This window comes from Frankliniella occidentalis, unplaced genomic scaffold (genome assembly GCF_000697945.3).
Source record: "Frankliniella occidentalis isolate FOCC.00 unplaced genomic scaffold, Focc_3.1 Scaffold665, whole genome shotgun sequence".
Classification (NCBI taxonomy): Eukaryota; Metazoa; Arthropoda; class Insecta; order Thysanoptera; family Thripidae; genus Frankliniella; species Frankliniella occidentalis.
In genome coordinates, this window is record NW_026267778.1 from 54,284 (window position 1) to 75,722 (window position 21,439).

Consider the following 21,439-nt stretch of genomic DNA (forward strand, 5'->3'; position numbering starts at 1 on the left):
GGGGGGGGGCTAAACCTCGACCTCACCAGCGCCCCCTGGCTGCGACCGGGAGGGCTGCCAACCTTACGTCAACTACGCGCACTGTGCAAGGCAGTGCACGCGGGGCCGCGAGGGCGGTGAGAGGTTGGGGTGGGTTAGGGTTCGTTAACTGATCGGGCTAAAGCGGCCCAAAGCGGCCCATTTCCCTGTCCTTACCGTACACTACCTACACTCCTCCCCCCCCCCTTACCCCCACCCTTCTTTTCCTTTCGGACGCCCGGCGAGGTAGGCAGTTCTGTAGAGCCGTGGTGCGTTGCGGGCTGGCCTAACCGACTCCAGACGGGCGCTCCATAGAGCCCGTACCGTAAGGAGCTCACGGCACTCCTTCAGACTCATGCATGCATCTCTCCATCTCCGCAGGCGCAGATCGACGGTCATGGTCACAGAAATGAAGCGCGCCTCAGTTCAAGAAGAGCTGCGGAAAAATCCGCAGCTCAAACAAGAGGACATAGATGCAATGCGCGAGTGGGTAGAGACTCAAACCCAGCTGCCAGATATCACAGGTGAGTATTTGGAGCCAACAGTATGTTCCGAGCAGCACACTTCTCTTGAATTGTTTCCTAAATCGAACTGGCAAACTTTATCAACAGATCTCACGCTCGTGCTTTTCATCCACTGCTGTTTCTATGATATAGAAATAGCCAAGAAAACACTGCTAAAATTCTACAATTTCCAATATAACGTTCCACAAATATGTCTAAATAGAGACCCAAGCAATGAGGAGATAGTACAAATTGCCAAAGCAGTGTGAGTGCCCACATTCCTTACAAATAACGTGTCTCAGATTCTTGTAATAAAATTCTGTACTTTTTCCAGGGGTATAGTCATACTTGATGGTAGAGACAGAAATGGAAATGTTGTTGTTTTTCAAAGGCTAATAGACACCAATCCAGCTTGCTACAACATGGACTTAACAGTGAAATTGTCACACATGTTAAGTACTATTTGGCAACTGGAGAATGGGACAGCTCAAGGAACAGTCCTTGTTTATGACCAAAGAGGATTTGGTTTAAGTCATATGGCAAGAGGTTCCCTGTCGTCACTGAAGAACATGATTCATTATGTTCAGGTACAAACTACTACTCAAGACATGACTGAAAAAAAAACAACAACATTGCAACACCATAATACAGATTCTCCTCAACAGGAATGTGCACCTATCAATGTTGTTGGAATACATGTGATATACACCAATGCTGTAATTGATGCCATATTGTCCCTCTTCAAGCCATTTATGAAGTCCTCTCTGTACAAATTGGTAAGTACCAGTAGTAATCTATTGAGATTTCACATACACCCTGAGCTGATAATTAAATCCTTTTTTTTTTTAAACAATTTAGATAAAAACTTACAGAGAAGAGAACCTCCAAGAATTTTACAACATCATACCTCAGGAAGTTTTACCAAAGGAATATGGAGGACAGCAGGTATCACTTGAGGAGCTTAGTGGTAAGATCCAATGTATTAGCTATCATTTTTAAGCCCCTGGTTAATGTAAGATCACAGTAAAAAATTCTCAGTTTTGTTACAGAAATTGGTTACAATAAGTTAATGGCATATAGAGAATTCTTCCTTGAGGAAGACACTAAAATAATGGAGGCTGCAGCAATGGCTAAAAGTAAAAATCCTGGTTTCTTCAGGACAGTAGGATCATGGGTTGGACTAGGTGAATAAATTGGACTAGTCAAGCTAAAGGCATTCCAAAAGAAATCCAAAACACATTCCAAGATGGTATGGAAATAAATGGACCAACATTCCTCACAAATGACTTGAAGAAGCTCTAGATTAAGAAATTTCTTATGTGATGAAGTATTTCAAAAAAATAAAATAGCTCTGCAATATTCTCATAAAACCTCCTAATTGCCTCTCCCCAATCTATCCTGCCACATAATGTATAGTACTCACTTGGAGAATCCTCGCCATTAGCATCCATCACTTTACTGGGCAGCTTCGACAACACCTCCAGAGCTAATGCAGGACAACCAGCCTTGAAGTGGGCATGAGCAGTGGTGAAGTAGAGTTGCCTCTCCAATGGAGTTATTGAATCCTCTATCAGTAACTGTGAGACAAAATCAAAAATAACTGAATTATTAACAAGGCAAGATAAGAAAAGAGACAGGCCTATTAAAACTATAATATTTAAAATGTGTACCTGTCTATCAGGATTAGATGTACTTGTATCAGAACCATAAGTAAAGCCGGAAAGAACAACATGAGTTTTCTTTTTGTCCTGAGCAGTACTAGCCAGATACTGGCGAATAAGCAGTGGATGAGTGCGTAGATAGACATAAAAATTGAACACATTTGGGTTTGCTGTGAAAAGAAAGGGAGTTAGTCAATCTCAAATAATAAATAACAGGTAAATTCAAACTATTTCAGAATGTTAACCTAAACCTTACCTGTAGCTCCTTCACTTTTATCTTCATCATTATAGCTAGGATGATTACAACCAATATTAGTTTGTAAAAGAGTATTTAAACTTCCAGTGTGATCTTTCAGAGTCCACAGAGCCATGGAGCGAAGGAAGGGATCAGGATGAGCTTTTGAAGGATTCAAATTGTTTCCATTACCATCACAACCAAGAATATTGTCATACAGGAGTTTTTTGACACCTGGAGGAGTAGAATCCATGTCTCCTTCATACAATCGAGCTATCACCATTGCAAGCTGCAGATCATCTAACTTGTTCAAACAAACTTCAATGGCATCCTGAAGGGCACCAGCTAGAAGGAAGAAAGCAGCAGCATGCTCAAAGCGCTGCTTTCCCAAAAGTGCAAATGCATTTTTAAGTGCTGCTTTACGCCACCTATCTTCTGCGAAATTATTGGCAAAAAATGCCGTCATACGGTCATCACGTCTTGAACGGAATAAGCCCCAAACCAAGCTCTTTTTCTTCATAGCTAAGTAAAAGATAGCAGCATCTAGAGGATCTTGACTTGATTGGTATGCAGCCTTTGCAACTTTCTCAATGCAAGTTTTAAGCACTGTGTTATTCCTTAACCACCAACCAACCCCCAGCTCTTTCAATGTGTTCCAGCGGGGCTGTCCTTTGGCATAAGATGGTATTAGTTGAAGAAGCTCTTCTTCACTCTCAGAATGATACGCCCAAACAAGATTAGTGGTGCTGACACCCTGTTTCTGGAAAAGAGCTCTCTGAACAAGAGGCAAGCAGCGGAGCAAATAATTGTAGTGCTTCATAGCTAACAAAAACCTCAGTCCACAATCATCCAAAGAATCTGGAAAAGATAAGATTGTCATTTATCATTAGTTCCTTTTTTAAATTTTGTATCCCTTATATATCACATCTTTAAAATAATTTTGAGCTGAAGTTTCTTCAAACTTTGGCAAGAATTGAAAGTAGAAAGTGAACAGATAAAAATTGCATTACCTGTAGAGACTTCTTCACCCTCAGGGACACCAGTCAGATTTTCCTTGGCAATGGCAGTTTTTGCAGCATCAATGGCAAATCTTTCAGCAAAATCAGTGTTGCAGGTTGAAACAGTATCAGCTAAAGCCAACAAGTGCATCTGATCTAGACTTGACAATCCCGGAAGATGGGTGTGAGTGAGTAGACGCGACAAAACTCTTCCCTGTCTAGGACCAAAGTGAGACAGCCCTTGTCTTTCCTGAGCGACAGACTGACGTCTGTCACGTCGGCGAGGTGAATCAGGCATTTCGTCTTCCAAAATGTCATCCAAGGACTCATCACCCATTGATACATTAGCATCAAATAGCTCATTGTAGTCCTGTGAAGAAGATAATCACGGTACTTAGCATTTTCTCATGAAAGAACCAGGTCAAAAAACAAATATCTCTAGGTGAAGAAGAGGGCTATGAAAACCTAGGTACCTGTTGATCATCTTTTCCTTGAGTAGCATTTCCAGCAGTTTCCTTATCAGCAGCTAACAGGGTCCAAAGGGGCAGGGGAGGAATGGAGGTGATCTCAGCATAGTCCAATGTTAACTCCTCTGGAATGGCAGTGGTGGAACCTCTCTGCTCAAGGGGGCTTGTAGTGCCGGCATAGCTAACGGAAAGAGTCCGCGACCTAGACCAACCACGTTGACGAACAATGCTTTCCTCATCGGAACTTGAACAAACGGTTTGTCCTCTTACAGCATACGTTCCAGAAATGCACCTAGAAGTTACAAGTTGATGATAATAATTGTTTTGGCACATTTATTTACACAACAGAGTTAAAAGGAAAAGAAGGGAATGGTACCTGACAAGATGGGCCAGAATGGCCTTTACCCAGCGAATTTTTCCTGAGTTCAAAAGCTCCATCAGTTGCTTAGGATGATACTGGGGAAGAACAGGACATGCAATGCGACTAGCTTCAAATAGTCCATAGTCAGGCATATAATCAACATTTGTCAAAGGTTCTTGTTGAGTTGCGGCACCACCTGCAGAAATAGAAGTGATCAATAAAGTGAACTGAAGTTTGGCAAACTTTACTTTGAGGAGTACAGCAACAATCACCAACCTTTCCTCTTTTTAGTGTCAGATGAAAGCATATTTAAGTTAATAGAGCTAACACGGGATAGGTGTGGCATGGAACTGACATTTGCAAGTCTTCGCTGAGATGTCTCCTAATGGAATAATTTACAATTCAATACAAAAATCAACAAATGTAACAAACTTTGAGTACAAAAATTAGATTTTTTAAAATTAATTAAGTATTCATACTTGTGCAATATTGCGTAAGTCTTCATCACGCAAATTACGAGTGTCTTGAAATTCATCTGATTCCTGGTGAGTTAAACGGCCACCAGATATGGGCCCAAATTCATCTGCACCTGAAAATAGCAAATTAAGTTTTAAAAAAAAGGCAAATGTGAAGTTGGGATTCTCACAACAAAAGTTGACCAATTCTTACAATCTGGTTTCCACTGAGAGTAGACATGCATTTCACTGTCCATTCCCACAACAAGAATCCCATCACGAACCCAAGAAATTTGCATAGGTAGTGGGGGAAGACCATCAGCTGTGGTCAGGTCAATTTTACGAAGCTTCATCCACCTGAAATTATGAAGTTAGTAAAGAAATATTCACATGCCATAAAATGATCTTGCAGTATGATATACCTTATTTCGTCCACAAAATTGGGGGCAGCAAGAGAGGAAGCTTTCCGAAGAATAGGTCTGTTGGTTGACTGTGACTCCTTCATTGCCTTCATATTTGCTTGGGCCAGATCACTTGACACAGGAGTAAAGAGCATCACCTAGTAAAGTGAAACATTTAAAAAAATAAAAAATACAGAAAAACTGTCCCTCCAGAGTAAAATTGATATTTTTTTTCTCAAACTATAAGTTTTGAAGAGCATGTGTATTATCCTTACCTTGCTACCAACTCCTACAGTGAGAATGTGGGAACCATCTTCTTTAGATACCCAATCTAATTGAACTAAGTGCTTCTGTGTGAGAGGGCAAGTGTTTCCATGATCAATGATGGATTTTCGTAGTGATTGTAGAGTGCTGAAGCTTGGAACTGCAAGAAGACCTGCGAATAAACCATGCAATACATTAGGCATTAAATTCACATAATTGTTAGGTGGAATCTTCAAGCCTGTTGATAATTCATTACAAATTTACCGGAAATTGAAACCTCTACCACCACATCAAGACAATGCCATGCCCACAAAACAAAATTTTGTCCAAATCTCAAATTAGCCATGACATAGGCATGCAATAGGATCAGATTTTAACTTTACATGCTAAATGAGCCTGATGAGCTGGCTGCAGCTTCATGTGTATCAACCAACCAATACTAACTATAACAGTGTACATTACAAAATTAAACTCTTTGCCAATTGTTATGAACATTTTTCTGTTTTGTTTAAAGAGTTATGATTGAGAAATAGGAATAAGATAGTAGGAAACAAAATGAAAAGTGAATAATCCCAGCATAACAATGGACATGCTATGATGACCATATCTCATTACCAATAGTAAAATGTCATACCAGACGAAATACAAACTGACAATTTTCATGCAGTGATGAAGACTAAAACCTTGAATAACACGTACGATGGACATCCCATACTTTTCACTTAGACACCTTTCATGGAAATAAAACAGAATATCCTCCCCATTCCAATCATTCCATTCGCATGCAAAAATGCGAAAAGAAATAAAATTCACCTCATGGTGATAAACTTACATCCACAGCCCTCATCTAAGCACGCACCAGTTTTATGAAGACTGCTAGGGGGTTCTAATATTGGTGGAGTATTTTGCTCTCCATTCTTGTGAGGTGTGCGCGACTCAAGGTCTTCTGTGGATGAAAATGCTCGCATTAAAGAATTAATGCGCTGCTGTTTAGACTGCAAGAAGGATTGGTCGTAGAGATAGCTTAAGTCAAGGTGATTGTCAACTCGTATCTTGGGGAGATGAATATTTTTCAAGTGAATAGTATCCTCCAACACCCATTCGGAGCCTGAAGATTTAAAAACATTTGTGATTTATGACAGAACGTAGCACACACAAAACACGCATCAGACCAAATCTGTATATTACCTCCAGTACTTTCACACTCATAAATGGCAACGCAGAGGTTAACATATCTAGAATCGGGATCATTTTTGGACGGACGAGTAAATGATTTTCCATATTTGTAAGCACAGGCTATTCTTCCACTATATGCAGCACTTATATTCAATGGTTGTCCTTTTCAGTAAAAATATATACATATAAGCATTGAATCAAAGTTAAAAGTATTATAAGATTAAATTTATCAGATGAAATATATATAAAGTACCTGATATATCAATAGTTGATTCTTGATCCTTGCGTAACATTTCCCACTCACACCATTCATAACTCTTTTTTGAGCCATTGCATTTTGTTACCTTACACTTCCAAAATCTGTGGAAATTAATGAATTTCTATAGACATGCACATAGCAGCAATACTAATACATCATAAACAAAACACCGGATTGAGACATACCTCACGGTGCTATCAGAGCAAGCAGTCACTACTATATAAGGAGCAAAGCAGGCAGGATAGATTGATGCAGAACTAAGATGTCCTGCAGCAGGAGATGCATGAATAACTTCAACACCATCGGGTAATGGCAATTCTTGAGTGCAAACCTAGAAATGTAAACAGTTCATAGTTAATTTTCTGTGTCTTTTTAATCTAATTTTAGGTTATTACAACATGTATTTCTTTTAAGATATTTTTGAGACAAGAGTAAGGTTTTTATTGGAAATACAACCTTTGTAGTCGTAATAAGAACATGAGGTGCTTGCATCGGTCCTGTTTGGCGATCATCTCTCATTTCACCCGTAGTGGTGGTTGTGCTATTGTGGCGGCCTGTAGATTCATTCTCTTCATCATCCTGAACAAGCTGACTGTCTGGTACATACATCATACTCCCAGTTAATTCTGGAAAGAAAAAATAGGAGGAATATTAGAAAATTATTTAGACTGAATCTGTAACTATCAAAACCAAGATAACATTAAAGTACCATGGCTTTCTGGTTGAGATGCCATTACAAGGCGCCACATGTGAACAGTTGTTCCCTTGCCAGCCCTCTCCAATACCACTATGTAAAATGGTTCTTCAAAGACAGAAAGTTGTTGAAGATCAACCATGGCACCAAGCTGTGTCTCCATCAACCCTAAGTCACTCTCTCTTCGCATTGAATCTATAGTAGGAGGAGAGGTATCCCCTCGTTCCCCAGTGATAAGTTGTTCTTGGAAAACATGTAAAAACTGCGTGTTTTGCCAATCCTGAATAAATGATATTTCCTTTTAGTAATTTAAATCACATAGCCTAAAGTGAGATTTAAGCCAAATAAGTTAAGAGCTTACATGTGTAGCATCAGCAATAGCATCTAACTGAATGATGCAGCCTGGACGTGATGTAGACTGTTGAGAAACTATCTTGATGCGATCATGCAATGAAGAATGTTTCATTCCATCATCAGAAGAGGCATCTGATGACAAGCTAACCATTGAGTCCTAGAAGAAAGAAAATAAACAGCTATTTTTATAGTTCCAATATGTTATTTTTAAGATTGAGAAAAACAGGAGAAAAGAATGGTATTACTTAGAAAGAAAGAAAATAGAAGAGAAAAAAAGTACCTGCATCCTGCTTCTTCTCTCAGAGGATGAAACTTCAGCTAGGAGAGTGCGGGCATCAATAACTGCTTGATAAACCCTTAAACTTTCTCCATCTGATGCAACAAAACACGCACTTGGGGAATTGGACAAATTTCCCAAAGTGGTACTTGGAAGAAGTGTGGGTATCCATGCCACATTAGAAAATGCTGATATTTCAGGAGAGTTAATTCTTGCAAGTTCAGAAACACCACCTGACTTGGAGAGTGGGCCAACTGCATCAACCCTCCAAAGAATGAGTTCACTGCAAAAGCCCTACAAATAAAATGGGTTAATTATTGTTGAACGGGGACCTTTACACCTTTTGATGAGAACAAATGAATTTGCTTACTGTTGGTAATCCTTTTGCTCGAGCTGCTTGTTTGTCAACTCCCTCTTCAACTCCTATTTCATCATCAGGGGAGTTTGGAGCATCTAGAAGGTTGTGATGCGACGTTGTTAAAAGAAGAGGCAAAACTGGATGGCAAGTGATATCATTTACACGGAAGCGGTGGCCAGAAGCTCGAGAAAAGTGGCCAATGCTCAAAACCTAAGAAGAAGAGTAAAATTACACATACTGTAGAACTGGATTATGCTAAATAAGGATCCAAGATTAAATAGTATACCTGAGAAAATTTGGTACGATCTGCAAAGGTTATTTGCCATAAATTTAGGGTGCCGTTGGAATGTTTTGTAACCATTGAGGCGACAGGGGAAGGAGCTCCAGCAATCAGGTCTTGCACGTTGTTGCCATGTTCAGAATCCTCCCCCTGTGGACTGCCAGGAGTAGCATGTGGTTTACTTCCACCACTTGCACTTGTTTTGGTAATTGCAGGAGTAGCAGTTTCATTTCCTGGAAAACATTTTTAAATTATTGTACAGCAGAGCACAGGAAAAAATATATTCTCACTCTGACGAAGAAAAATTCTATACCTGGGGTCCAATCTGGCTCTTCTTCCATTACACAGGGAAGTGGTGTTGGCATTTCAGCAGCAGGATCAAGGGATGTAGGATTCAGGCCAGGCGTCCCTCCCCCATTTGAAAGACCCACACCCATGGCCGAAGCTGATGATGGAGACTTGGCTGTACCTTCTCCATGAAGGCAAGTACTGAGAAGCTGATGTGTGCATCCTGAAGTGCTGTAGACAAGACAGTAAGAAATGGTCAATTAAGGTGAAATCGCTATGATGTGGCTAGCACTACCTCTCTCTAGACTATTCATAGTGATTCTTTTGAGCAAAGTCACAAAACTGTCGGCAAAATAAGCGTTTAATTGAAGGTTAAAGTATGGTGACCTAGCTGTATTTTTTTCTGAGCTTTGAAGTAGGAAATGGGCTTTATATATATTTGATAAAATTCATCAATGGCTCAATATTTTCTTAAAAAAAAAAAAGGAAAAGAAAGAAAAGGCTGCAATACATTCTGAAATAAAGGATTCAAAGCAAACAAATCAAAACAAAGGAAAATTGAGGAGTTCAATTATGGCTTTTATTAAGAAGTATACATGTGTATGGAAAAAGTTACTGATGGATAGGAAAATATCTGTATGATAATAGAACGGAAAAAGCGCTAAAACAAAACATGAATGCTTGGCTATTAATTCTAAATGTTCATAATAAAAACACAAATCACTTTTTTTTAAATCAGTTAGTTGGAAATTGGAAAAGCACATGATAAAATTATCAAAAGTGTCCACTTTACTAGAAAAGGGTGTAACATGTTTAAGAGCTGAAGCAAAACCCAAAAGCACAACGGCTGTGGTCAAAAAAAGAAAACATTTTGAGCTACAAAGCAAACTGACAAAAATAATTTCTAGAGAGCTAAAGAGCTTGCTGTACCTGTAGAGGCACACATTTGTTGACATTGTGGCTGCATCACCAAGAGGAAATGCTGATGGAATGCGTGTTGAGAAAGAAACTTGAGCTTGGCGAAATGAACCAGGATGGTATTCATCCAACCACTCAACTACCCTGGAGAACAAAAGATAAAGTATGAAACAAACATACCTTGTAATTGGATTATAATTAAAAAGAAAAAAACAAGAGTTCAACCTACCAAATGAGGAAGCTCCCATCTATTGGGTGGATGGAAAACAATAGATCTGGGCTTTGATGCCAATCCCTCAACAAATTATCAATCTTGGCTTCTAAAAAATCTGGTACCTGTCCTAAGGGAGGTCCTGTGTCTGTTGCTAGTGAGTTGATAGATGTTGCAGCGCTAAAACAAAGGCATAGTGATGTTAGTAGTAAATATGATCTCAATCATGCTATATGAACTAGATATAATCATTAATAATGTGATGATTAAATAATCTTAGCTGAGGTCCCCAGAACCAAGGGCTCATCTTAAGGGACAGTTTATAACTTCAAATTTACCTCAATGATTGGTGACTATGAGGACCACTAGAAGGCACACTACTGTGATGAGCTGCACTCACTTCCTCACTTCCACTTTCATCTTGGGATAAGGCCTTTCCTACACGACCAGGCCTACGCTCTGTCAGACAAAGATTTAGATCATAAACATGTAAACATTGAACAAGATAGGGCATTTGAAAGCAAAAAATGAGGGTAAGTAAAACAAGAAACAAGGAATGAACAAAATCTTACTTGTTCCTCGGTCATCATGTTCTGATTCATGGTGCTCTGAACTATCTCGATTACTATCAGCTCCCTCCTCTTTTTCCATTCCTTTGCGAGTAAGTTCATGAAGAAGGTTTTCTGCCTGCATTGTGAAATGCATTTCTTTGTTATTAAGCCAGTGCAAAATAAAATTAGGCTCTCTCTCAGGGTCACCAGTAATAAGACTAGGAACCAGAGGAATATCTGTTTAGAAAACAAACAAATAACATATTACTAGTAAAGTATCAGATGCGAAATTCACACAGCAGAGCACTATGAAGAACAGGCGCGGATTAAGGGGGGGGGGCGGGGGGGGCGATCGCCCCCCCCATCGCCTCTAGAGAGCCGCCTGAAAGGTAGGCAATTCGCGCCACAAAACCCCTGTATGTAGGCAACCGACAGTGCATCGCCCCCCCTGTCAGCCGGACCTTAATCCGCCACTGATGAAGAAAAGATACCTACCAGTCTCGCCATTAATGCTAGCAGCCAAGTGAAAATGCAAGCCTGGTGTAACACCCGTTCCATGAAAGCCATAGTTGTGGAAGTCATGAACACTGTATGTAGATGGTAAAGTGGGGATTGGCCCAGTAGATCCAGGTATGCTCCCACGTCCATGGTTGTGTTTGGCATGTCTTCTTATATGAAAGCAGGTTCTGAAGAAATTACAAGGTATTAGTTTAGAGGAGCATGTGCAATGTCTGAATGCAAATAAGATAGTGAACTTACTTCATGTGTTTGAGCCTTTGCATAAAGCGGTGTTTGTGACGGTGCGTGCGAAACTTCGGATTCTGAGCTGCTAAAGGATCAAGTTGACTCATATTGACTAGACCATCATCAGGCAGTACTGTCTCCACCCAAAGTCTACAAATATTATCTCGACATGATGTCACCAACATGTTTGATACAGATCCCCTGGAGACATAAAAATTATGAAGCATTGGTACTGACCAAATTTTAACAAAATCAAGTTATTTTTATTCACAAGTGAAGATGTGCTTACTTTGGCATGTATTTGCTAGTTTTCCTCCATGATATTTGAGTAACAGCACGAGGATGAGCAATATAAACAAAGCCATAATTAAATTCAGATGCAACAGATTGCCCAGTGTATCCCAGAGGTTGATCCACACTTTTAGAGGGAAACAACACTAAAAAAGAAAAAAAAAGAAAAAATGGTTAGTCATAAAATTTAAATTGCCTATGATGTCAATGGAAACTGCATCAAAAGGACTCACATTGTTTATTTTCAAACCATATCTTAACAAGCCGGTCGCATTTCCCTGAGGTGGCAAAGAGGGTGCCATCTGGTGAGAAGGCCATGTGGAACACTGGGGTTGCAGTCCGACACTTCCATACACAGTCCCATCCCTGCCAGTTTTCATCATCTCCATCAGCACCTGGTCCTGAGAGATTTGCCTGCGACTGGGATTCCCCACCAATTTCAAAAGTAACTCCTGAATTTCCACCTGGTAAACACACACAATAAGATAAGATAAAGGCTGCAAAAAATTTACACCAAAAGGAAATGAGGTTTGGAAAGTACCATTCTCGAGATCATTTTCAGCTCTTGGATCTAGCCTTTGATGCCACAGTTGAAGAACTTCCCCGCCAGTAAGCAATCTGGTGCCTTCCAGGTTCCATGACAGGGAACTGATGTGTGATTCTGTTTGAAGGCTACCGGTCTGAACCCATCGGTAATCCAATTGCTGTGAACATTAGGAAATAGTTTTAAGTCGAACCAAAACAAACTGTCAACGTCTAGGACCTGGTTGCAGGATTCGCGAGGGCGCGACGACGCCGCGCCACAACTGTCCGTACTTTTATGGTCCGCCATGAGCCAGCTCTAATTTATGAACAGCCCCTCGCTCTGCCCGAGTTGCGCCGGTTGCGCCACTCGGGCCCATGGCGCCGATGGCATGACAGCAGTCGTTGACAATTACGAGGCCCCGCTATGCCAAAGGGCTGTCTCCGAACCGGACGATGATGAGCGCCCGGTCCGCGCGGGCCGGGCCGCGAAGGGAGGGAGGGAAGGGGGTGAAGGGTCCCTTGATGCGCGCGAAACGAGACGAAAGGGGGAAGGGGAGGGGGGGGGGCGTAACAGGTGCACGCTTGGCAGAGTACTACTCCTCCCGAAGCGGGCGAGGCAGAGCCAAGTCAAACAGAGATGCAGGTCGTGCTCCACGTGCCTACCGCAGATACGCTACCAGTCTCCACCGCGGAGGGGGACTGTTGTCTGTGGCACTTCCCTCGCTCCCCCAGTGCCCCCAGATTCAGCCTGCACCCGCCCCCCACACCAAGGCCAGACTGTCCTTAATTGCCCCAATAGGTATGCATGTAGGTGACGCTCGAAGTGGCGGCCGGCATGACCCATCGAGATAAGATATTGGACACACTAAACACGGCGAGCTAGCGGTCATCCTCTCATCTTGGAAAAACAGAAACCAACAGATGTGTGTATGTCGCGTCGGTCGAGAGGAACGTTCTTTGGAAGACAAATTCATTTCATTTCCCCAAGAGCAAAGCCTCGAGGACCGCGGCGCGGCGCCACCCGCAGGCTCCGCAGGCACGAGGCAGAGGATGGACCGATATTAACGCAAGGCCAAATGCAGGACGTGTCGCGGGGCAGGACGGGTCCCGGCGGGACACAGCCACAAAGCAAAAGGGGGAAGAGACCACTCGAGTCGTTCGGCGGGAAAGCGGGTGGGGAAGACCTCGAAGTATACACCCTCAAATTGAAATGATCCACCTCTTTTAATTAACCTGAGATTTTTACTACAAATATTCTAAAAAAACACCTACCAGGAGACTTTTGTGCGCCTACTGTACACATTTTCATCTAGGCACCCAACTTACATGAGACGACGTATGATGAATAAGAGGTGTCGGCTCAAATATGCACACTTGATTTTCATAAGCAGCAGCGATTTTTCCGGTATCAGTAGAACAATCCAGACAAGAGATCCGGATATAATTATGAATAGCACCAGGAATAATCTGAACACGCTCAAAGGTACTCGCCAATATAACAATGTTACACCCCGCAGCATAAGCCTGAAAAATAATTGAAAACACATAACTAAGTTGTTGGTTAATTACAAAACAGGGACATAAGAAATAAAAATCCTGAGTGTTTACATTTCAAGATAAGAAAACAAGCCTTAACAAGGTGGTCGAAAAGTTTATAAAAATAGAATATTTTTCATAAAATACAATCGAACAATTGACTTAATATGAGGCATTAGAGTAAAACTAGAGCTTAAGACACTTCAGAGAAAGTAACACAAAATTGAAATTGTCATTGTAGGTTAGGGCTTAGGTGACAGGTTGGAATGAAAATAAAATTGATCAAAAAACAAAACATGCTACACGAGGGTTCCAGTTAACTTATACTGCAATAAGAAAGGCAATGACAAAAGGAAACTTAAAGGAAAAAGCCATTTTTCAATATGTATCTGACAATGGCAACTAGCACTAGCGCCATCTTGAGACCTCTTCTTAATGTGATCATACCTAACCAAACAATTTCGCAAAGAAAATAGCCATAAGAAAATTTTGTCTATCCGTTAGTCTGACCCGTCACAAATTGGCAAGAAAAATCGCCGAGTGGTTTACTTACAGTAAAAGGAATCCCTTCAACACTGCCCACAGCAAAGCAGCGGTCACCTACATTACAGGCTCCGCTGAGGATTTGGTGACAATTCATTGTCCCACTTTTTAAAAGAACGGGAAGTGTTAAGGAATCATCGGAGACTTAAAAGAAATCCAACAAGAAGGACACGAAGATAAGTTACAATAACACAGTAAAAGTTCCTCTGACAAAAAACACTTGCGAAAAAGTAGCCATCTTTGAGAAGGCACCACACTACACACAACACAAGCTGTCAATATGAAACGTTCCTCCCAACTTTTTCTTTGTCTATTCTGTTCTGCTCTCATATGGGTTATATCATATCAAAAGGCAAGAAATGAGGATCGTTCACTATCGACAGTTTTTTTATTTCGTTGATTGATGATAAGATTGTGGACTAGCAGCGCGTTACGTGATCATGTAACAATTTCCAGTTGTATGTTGGTAATGACTACTGCATCCGGTTCTCTTCTGCTAGCAGACGCCAGGCAGACGTCAAGACCAAAAACCAAAAGCAAAAAATTGCCTAAACAAACGAACCACAGTCCAAACTTACAGCACAGCTGACTTTTCTCGTCGACAGTTTTTTAACAGGACTGTGTCAGCTCAGTTGCAAGGGGAAAATGTTGAATATAGCATCCCTTACGTCTATTAGAAGAGTTCTGGTTGGAAGAAGTATCGTTCGGAGTAAGTTTAACTGCCCTAACCTCTTTTATGTAGTTTCAACTAAAGCCTGCCAGAGAGAAAAAGAAAAAAAATTAATCGAGAATTCTTAGTTTGGAAGTTTACAATGATTTTGGAGCTTTACCCAAATAAAACCTTTACCCGTTTTTAAATCTTTTGTTTTGTGTTTAGATCTTCTCAGGTATAATGCATCACAGTCAGATGCTCCTTCTTCAGGAGATGCTTCTGATGATTCGTGCAAGGCAGCTAATCTTGCCAAGAAACTACGTGTCAAGACTCCAATCGGTATGTATGATTGATTGTATGTTTCTGTAAACTGCACCCTTCCCTTCCTCGCCATGTTGTGGTGTCCTATCCGCGAGGGGTACGTCCCAGAGTACACTGGCTAGAAGTCAGTGAGTATATGATTAGATGCGACTGAAAAATCACTGGATGTGACTAGAAATTGACAGCAATAGAATCTGATGAGGATTTGGCTGAGCATAAATTTGGAGAACTTTATAGGCACTCTTTTTCTCTTTGCGTATACAAACTTAGACACAACTATTTACAAATTCTAAGAAAGGCATGATAGTGTGCCTTAGTGCATGTTCCTGCAGGTTTATGCACTATAATCCGGCCAGTCAAAGGTGACGCCTGGGGTAGCATGGGCATGGGCTCTTATGGGTGGCTACAGCAAACCTGGGCGTTACCTTTGGCTGGCTGGACTATACTACAGATGCATTGATTTGACAAGTGAATGAGACTGAAAAACAAATGGGAAAAATTATTGATAGCCCTGTACTATCAGCACAACAAGAATTTAACTCTTCTGAGGTATTCTCTGACAAAGGGGTTGAGTTCTTTGAATAGTGATAGTAAAACTGATGCACCCCCTAATCTGTTCCTCCTATTATGTAATTTTGTGCTTTTTTTAAAATGTTTCAGGCAAGTTAGATGAATTAGAGGAAGGCAGACATCCCTTTCAGGAGAAGGAACCTTTGACACCTTGGCCTGATAACACCAATCCGAACACAGGCGAAGTTGGCGGCCCTAAAGGACCAGAGCCCACACGATATGGAGACTGGGAAAGGAAAGGGCGAGTATCAGACTTCTGAAACAGTGATTCCAAACTAATGTTACGTAATGATAAGGTGAACACAGATAAATGTTAGGGCAGTGCAGTAACTTTTGACTATATGTAACTTAGGGATTACTGTGTTGACAAATATTTATAAGCTATTATGTAAAAAAAAAAATGATGTTTATTGCACATTTTTGCTTCATAGTCACTTATGTGTTACATAAAATAAAATTGATTATGTAAAGTGGTGGACCATATGAATGAGTCATACTTAAGCACAAACAATTTGTATAACAGAATGACATAATTTTTCATTGAGACATCACAGCCATGATAATTTTTGTACTGTTACTCATTTAGCATAAATAACTCTAAGGAACATATTGGTAAGACTTCCCCCTTTCGTCTCGTTTCGCGCGCATCGAAGGAGAAACAAATTCAACAAAGATGAATTGAATATTATAAAACTAATATTAATAACCTTTCAGCTAATTTAATGTCTGAAAAAGAAGCATACATCTTTTATTCCCATCTTCTCAGCTCTGTAGCTCTAATGGCTTGCAAAGACAAACACAACTTATACCTGGAATAAAATATGAAAACATGCAGAAACTGATTTAAAATCAATATGTCTGATAGGTCAAACATGTGGTTTGTTCAACCTTCAGAAAATAGGAACAAACTAAACAAAATTTTAATTGACATGAAACTTAAATTATCTTGCAAACCTTAAGTTTCACAAAACAAGAAACTTGACCTCAACTGAAAAAATAAAAATAGCCTATCTACAAACATGTACAGAAATTTAAAAATAAGGGTAACAAAACTACAACTAAGCAGGTACATAGGTTTATGTAATTATACTATAAGGCACAAAACAAATCATGCATACTATATTTACATTTGACAATGTAACTTAACGCCTCCGGCAAGACTTGTGGTGATCATCTTGCCAATGAGATAACTGAAACAGGATAAACATAAAAATAGCATTACAACTTGTACCAGTAAATCCCACAGAACAACAAAACAAACATTAAAAAAATAGTCCTCACCTGACATGTCATAGAGCAATAAAATATGTCTATACAATTTGAGCATTTGATTTGGGCACTGGCCGAACACACTATGCACAAGGGCTTCAGGGGTCTGACCTCTCGGTCTGGTGAAACTGATGGAATTGGGCTATTGGAAGTAGCTACAGCCTGTACCTAAACCAATATATTTAAGCTTTTGCAAGACAACTTAATCCTTAGCATCAAACTGTGATCTTACCCCAAAATCTGAGATGCCACTGTCCCTTGATGGCGCTCGTGGAATCTTAGGGAGCAAGAGAAGACTGACATTACGGATCATTAATACATTAAAAAAACAATTTCAGACTCACAGAAAAATAATAAACGACATACCTCATCAACCACTCCTGGTGCAACATCTACTTGGGCTGCCCGTGATGATGCAGCAGATGAGTTGAGATACTCTTCCTTGGTGTTATGTATTAAAAATAACCGGGCAGCCACATTAACTGTATCACCACAGTAGTTTTGTTTAAGCTGCATTGGTGTGGTAACTAATAAGAATAGTTTTCCAAGATCTTCCACAAAACTCTGAGGATCACTTAAATCATTAGTAGTGGTAAGCTTCTTCCTGAGAATTATAAACAAATCTTTTCTGGTAAAGTGTTCCTCAATTTTACTAAGGACATTTTCTGTATCTTTCCATCCTTTTTTGACTCCCTGGACAAATTCCTTGCGTAATTTGGAGTACTGCTCATCTCTCCTAGTTTTGGTTCTGAGTTGCTCAGCCTCATTTATTTTTTCAATAAATGTAGAAATGGAACCAACAGCCAATTTTAAACAATCTTCTAAATCTTCAAAACAGTGCTTCTCAAATTCTTTCAAGCACTTCCATAACTCTACAAACGGTTTGTTTGTGTTGACTGGTCCAGAGCTTTCCTCCAAATTAATTAATTCTATCTCAGATCTGCTTCCAGCATGTTCTTGGTTATCTTCTAAGATGATTTCAATATCTGCTTCAGGTAATAGAGGTACAGTCAACTCAGGTGTATTCAAGGCTGGAGGACTTCTCTCAGTTCTGCCAGTTTGAACAGCTGAAGATAGAACAGAGGCGTCTAACTCTACGTAATTTTGAGTGACTGCAGAAATACTGACATTACTTTCTCTCGAAACAGTGGATGATTTTGACATTTCAACCACACAAGATACAGAAGGTGAAATATTTCTTCCACTAGAGGAAGAGATAGTATTTCCAGCCACATTATTCAAAGGCACATCTCTTCTTATAGAAGTAATTTCATCAATTTTAATATAATTTTCAGTACTCTGATTGAAAATCTTTTTCTTCTGCTGAATATCTCTTAAGGCTTGCGCTTGCGATGCCTGGTGGGCAGCTAATGCCTGTTGGGCGATTGATGCCTTGGGCGAAACTGATGCCTTGGGGGCAGCTGATGCCTTGGGGACAGATGATGCCTTGGAGACAGCTGATGCCTTGGGGGCAGCTGATGCCTTGGGGGCAGCTGATGACTGGTCCGATGAAGTTGAATTGTTAATCCAGGAAGTTATGTTAGCAGTGGTCCAATTACTACCATATTCTATATCTTCTTCTTCTTCTTCCTCATCTTCATCATCATCATCTTCGGATGTGGAATACCTGCCACTAAAACCATTTTGAGCTGTCCTCGAAGGAGATTTTGTGCGGCTCCTAGTGCGACTTGCAACGCCAGTTCTAGGAGGGGATGCAGGTTTAGAGGAATTATTACTGGAACATCTGCTTCTTCTGCCTCCTGATTTGACCCCCCTAGGAGTCCATTCATCATCATCACTTCCAACCTTTCTTCTTTTTGAAGATTTAGGTGTTGACGTGACCGACTTTGACCGTTGCTTCTTGGCATCTGTTCGAGCAACCTGAACTTCTTCATCCATGTCAATTGGGGTCCGACCTTCTAAAATATCTTCAACCTCACTTCGCTTACTCCTCCTGTTATTGACCTGGGTTGGAGAGCTTTCTTCAGGGGGATTTCGGACTACACTCCAAGCTTCATCAGGATTTGCATTGGAATTTCGTCTGACTACTATTTTGGGCGCTATTTTAGTACTCAATGCTGAGTTGGAAGGTAAGATATTTTTTGTTGGCACCTTTTGCAACCATGTTTCAGGTTTATCCTGGGCTGGTAATCTCAAGTCATTTGCATCGGAAGTATCTCGCAATGGATTAGGTAATACCACTTTTTTTTTTGGTATCCTAAAATCAGAGTTAAATTTAGGAGGGTAGTAAACACTAGCACTCTTCCTGTAATTTTTGCTAGCATTTTCAACACTTTCAAATGGTCCAACACTTCTCACTGTTGCAGTTTGCCTTCTTGAAACATCAGGAGAAACTTTTTCACTTTCTTTTCTTGGTACATCAGGGGAAAACAACTCCTTTGAACTATGCTTGGACTTATGCCTCTCCTTTTTGTTTTCTTTACTCTTGACTTCATGCTTGTCACTTGATCGTCTTTCTCTTCTGCTGTCTTTTTTATCATGCCTCTTTTTAGATTTCTTCGCTTCCTTGTTACTTGGTTCAGGTGGCAGTTCCTCATCAATAGTGCTATTTTTCAGTACATGTACGACTTTGCTAGATTTTGATGATCTGTTTTTTTCCTTAAGCTTATGAAGTTCAGGGGTATCAAGGGTTGGTTTGGACTTGGTGCTTGTCTCATTATTCTCTGTCTGGGCAGCAGACTTCGAATTTGCTACGGGTTTTGATTTGGAGACATTGTCTTGACTTAGTTTTTCTACCTGAGTAGAAGTTTCTTGACTGCTTTTCTGTTTCTGACTAGTACACAGTTGTACAGATTTGGTAACAGGCAGGGACTGACTAGGATTTAAGACAGGCTTCAACTGAGAAATATTGGCATTCCTTATATCGCTCTGGACAGGTTTCTCTTTAACAAGGGTATTGTTTGAAGAGCCTGTTGAACTTCCGGATACCCCGTGGAGCAAACTTGTGTCTAAAGAACTTTTGTCAAGATTAGTTTCATAACTGGTCTTCTTTACTTGATCGCTTTTGTCTTTTTGAACATATTTCTCTTTCCTGTAAGAAGATCCTGACAAATTTCTGGGATCTTCTGACACAATTGTGTTGCAGGGCAAAGTATTTAAAGCACTTGGCGAACTTCCAGAAACATCAAATAACAAATTTGTGTCTGAAGAACTTTTGATAGGCTCAGCTTCATGACTAGTCTTCCTAACTTGATCACTTTTGTCTTTTAGGGCGTGTTTCTCTTTCTTGTTAGAAGATCCTGACAAATTATTGGGATCTTCGGACACAATTGCATAGCACGGTGAAGTATTTGAGGAACCTGGAGAACTTCCGGAAACATCAAATAACAAATTGGTGTCTGAAGAACTTTTGACAGGCTTAGTTTCTTGACTAGTCTTCTTCACTTGATCACTTGAGTCCTTCTGAACATGTTTCTCTCTATTGTTTGAAGATCCTGACAAATTCCTGGAAGCTTCTGACACAATTGGGTCTAGTGAACTTCCCAGTAACAAATTGGTATATTTGTGTCTTGGCTTCCCGGTTTCACTGATGATCTTCACTTTATCACTTTGGTTCTTTTGAACGACTTTGTCTTTGACATTCGCAGATCCTGACACACTTCTGTAACTCATATCCTCAGTCTTTGCAGGCATAGTTTTCATATCCCATCGGGTTTTTTTTATTGGGATTGACTCGTCTTTATGTTGAGGAGACGCAAGTTGATACCTGCCAGGAATTTGAAATACAATGAAATGTATCAATTAAGGCACAATGATTAAGAATATCTAATTAAAAATTCAACATGTGAAATACATCATTAGTGAAGTACCTTGCTGCAGCAATCTGAGAAATTTTCTTCATTACCCCAGCAGCCTCAGAAGCACTGGTATCAGTTGACCTGAAATCAACAAGAAAACAAACAGTTAACGTGAGATCGCTCTGAACCATTACGGTTACACAGCACATAACACTTAAGATATTTCCAAATGCTTCATGCTCCATTATGAAGCAGGACAATAGAATTATAGGCAGAGTGAGTACAGCCGAAGAATGATCGTAACAAAATTAACTAGCATTCAGAAAATAATCACTTTGCCTGATTGCCAGTTGGGTCACAGTTCAATCTCAAGTGTCATGGAATGGCAAACAGGTGCGTGTGGTGTGGCCCAATAAAACATGGAATAATCTGAACTTGAGAGGGATATAAATGCAGCAGAGCCGGATCAATGTGGTAAGGAGGACGACATTGAGTCCCCCC

At 40.4% G+C, this 21,439-nt stretch overlaps 4 protein-coding genes across 7 annotated transcripts; 2 read left to right on the forward strand and 2 right to left on the reverse strand.

Moving 5' to 3' along the window:
- The first annotated feature begins 322 nt into the window (after positions 1-322).
- Positions 323-1,891, forward strand: LOC113202015 (alpha-tocopherol transfer protein-like). 2 transcript variants are annotated; one of them, XM_052275577.1, is made up of 6 exons: positions 323-542; positions 630-786; positions 856-1,108; positions 1,187-1,297; positions 1,380-1,488; positions 1,560-1,724. In XM_052275577.1, exons 1-6 carry the CDS (start codon positions 374-376, stop codon positions 1,589-1,591), a joined length of 831 nt encoding a protein of 276 aa, XP_052131537.1. In that variant the 5' UTR covers positions 323-373; the 3' UTR covers positions 1,592-1,724. The 2 variants fall into 2 exon arrangements, with proteins under 2 accessions (XP_052131537.1, XP_052131536.1); XM_052275576.1 differs by having other exon boundaries at positions 356-542; positions 1,571-1,891.
- Positions 1,892-1,944: 53 nt separating this feature from the next.
- On the reverse strand, positions 1,945-14,791 carry LOC113201964 (dmX-like protein 2; the record flags this gene model as incomplete). The annotated part of the gene is given in 33 exon segments (XM_052275552.1): positions 1,945-2,098; positions 2,192-2,352; positions 2,439-3,275; positions 3,428-3,785; positions 3,889-4,174; positions 4,259-4,439; positions 4,520-4,625; positions 4,723-4,832; positions 4,913-5,055; positions 5,121-5,257; positions 5,375-5,535; positions 6,196-6,471; positions 6,552-6,701; positions 6,793-6,899; positions 6,984-7,129; positions 7,255-7,424; positions 7,508-7,772; positions 7,854-8,003; positions 8,127-8,417; positions 8,494-8,691; positions 8,768-8,994; positions 9,075-9,280; positions 9,980-10,111; positions 10,197-10,358; positions 10,517-10,637; positions 10,751-10,966; positions 11,225-11,415; positions 11,489-11,674; positions 11,763-11,910; positions 11,998-12,228; positions 12,306-12,468; positions 13,616-13,813; positions 14,379-14,791. Coding segments are annotated over 33 exon segments (6,655 nt in total), but the record flags the coding sequence as incomplete, so codon positions are not given.
- A 66-nt stretch (positions 14,792-14,857) lies between these two features.
- LOC113202032 (succinate dehydrogenase assembly factor 4, mitochondrial) lies at positions 14,858-16,392 on the forward strand. Its single transcript, XM_026416083.2, has 3 exons — positions 14,858-15,077; positions 15,246-15,359; positions 16,002-16,392. Exons 1-3 carry the CDS (start codon positions 15,014-15,016, stop codon positions 16,169-16,171), a joined length of 348 nt encoding a protein of 115 aa, XP_026271868.1. The 5' UTR covers positions 14,858-15,013; the 3' UTR covers positions 16,172-16,392.
- Positions 16,302-21,385, reverse strand: LOC113201972 (transcriptional regulator ATRX-like). Of its 3 annotated transcripts, XM_052275553.1 has the most exons (5): positions 21,011-21,377; positions 17,547-20,907; positions 17,413-17,457; positions 17,193-17,348; positions 16,302-17,101 (listed from the first exon to the last, which is right to left on the reverse strand). In XM_052275553.1, exons 1-5 carry the CDS (start codon positions 21,181-21,183, stop codon positions 17,054-17,056), a joined length of 3,783 nt encoding a protein of 1,260 aa, XP_052131513.1. In that variant the 5' UTR covers positions 21,184-21,377; the 3' UTR covers positions 16,302-17,053. The 3 variants fall into 3 exon arrangements, with proteins under 3 accessions (XP_052131513.1, XP_052131514.1, XP_052131515.1); XM_052275555.1 differs by lacking the exon at positions 16,302-17,101 and having other exon boundaries at positions 17,274-17,348; positions 17,413-17,476; positions 21,011-21,385; XM_052275554.1 differs by lacking the exon at positions 16,302-17,101 and having other exon boundaries at positions 17,207-17,476; positions 21,011-21,385.
- Positions 21,386-21,439: the final 54 nt, after the last annotated feature.

Coding starts and splice junctions, on each gene's coding strand:
- LOC113202015 (XM_052275576.1), top strand. CDS start 374: ATGCATGCATCTCTCCATCTCCGCAGGCGCAGATCGACGGTCATGGTC. Junction 543..629: donor CCAGCTGCCAGATATCACAG/GTGAGTATTTGG, acceptor CTTTATCAACAG/ATCTCACGCTCGTGCTTTTC. Junction 1,109..1,186: donor ACATGATTCATTATGTTCAG/GTACAAACTACT, acceptor TCTCCTCAACAG/GAATGTGCACCTATCAATGT.
- LOC113202032 (XM_026416083.2), top strand. CDS start 15,014: ATGTTGAATATAGCATCCCTTACGTCTATTAGAAGAGTTCTGGTTGGA. Junction 15,078..15,245: donor TGGAAGAAGTATCGTTCGGA/GTAAGTTTAACT, acceptor TTTTGTGTTTAG/ATCTTCTCAGGTATAATGCA. Junction 15,360..16,001: donor ACGTGTCAAGACTCCAATCG/GTATGTATGATT, acceptor AAAATGTTTCAG/GCAAGTTAGATGAATTAGAG.
- LOC113201972 (XM_052275553.1), bottom strand. CDS start 21,183: ATGGAGCATGAAGCATTTGGAAATATCTTAAGTGTTATGTGCTGTGTA. Junction 20,908..21,010: donor TCTCAGATTGCTGCAGCAAG/GTACTTCACTAA, acceptor AATTCCTGGCAG/GTATCAACTTGCGTCTCCTC. Junction 17,349..17,412: donor GTGGCATCTCAGATTTTGGG/GTAAGATCACAG, acceptor ATATTGGTTTAG/GTACAGGCTGTAGCTACTTC.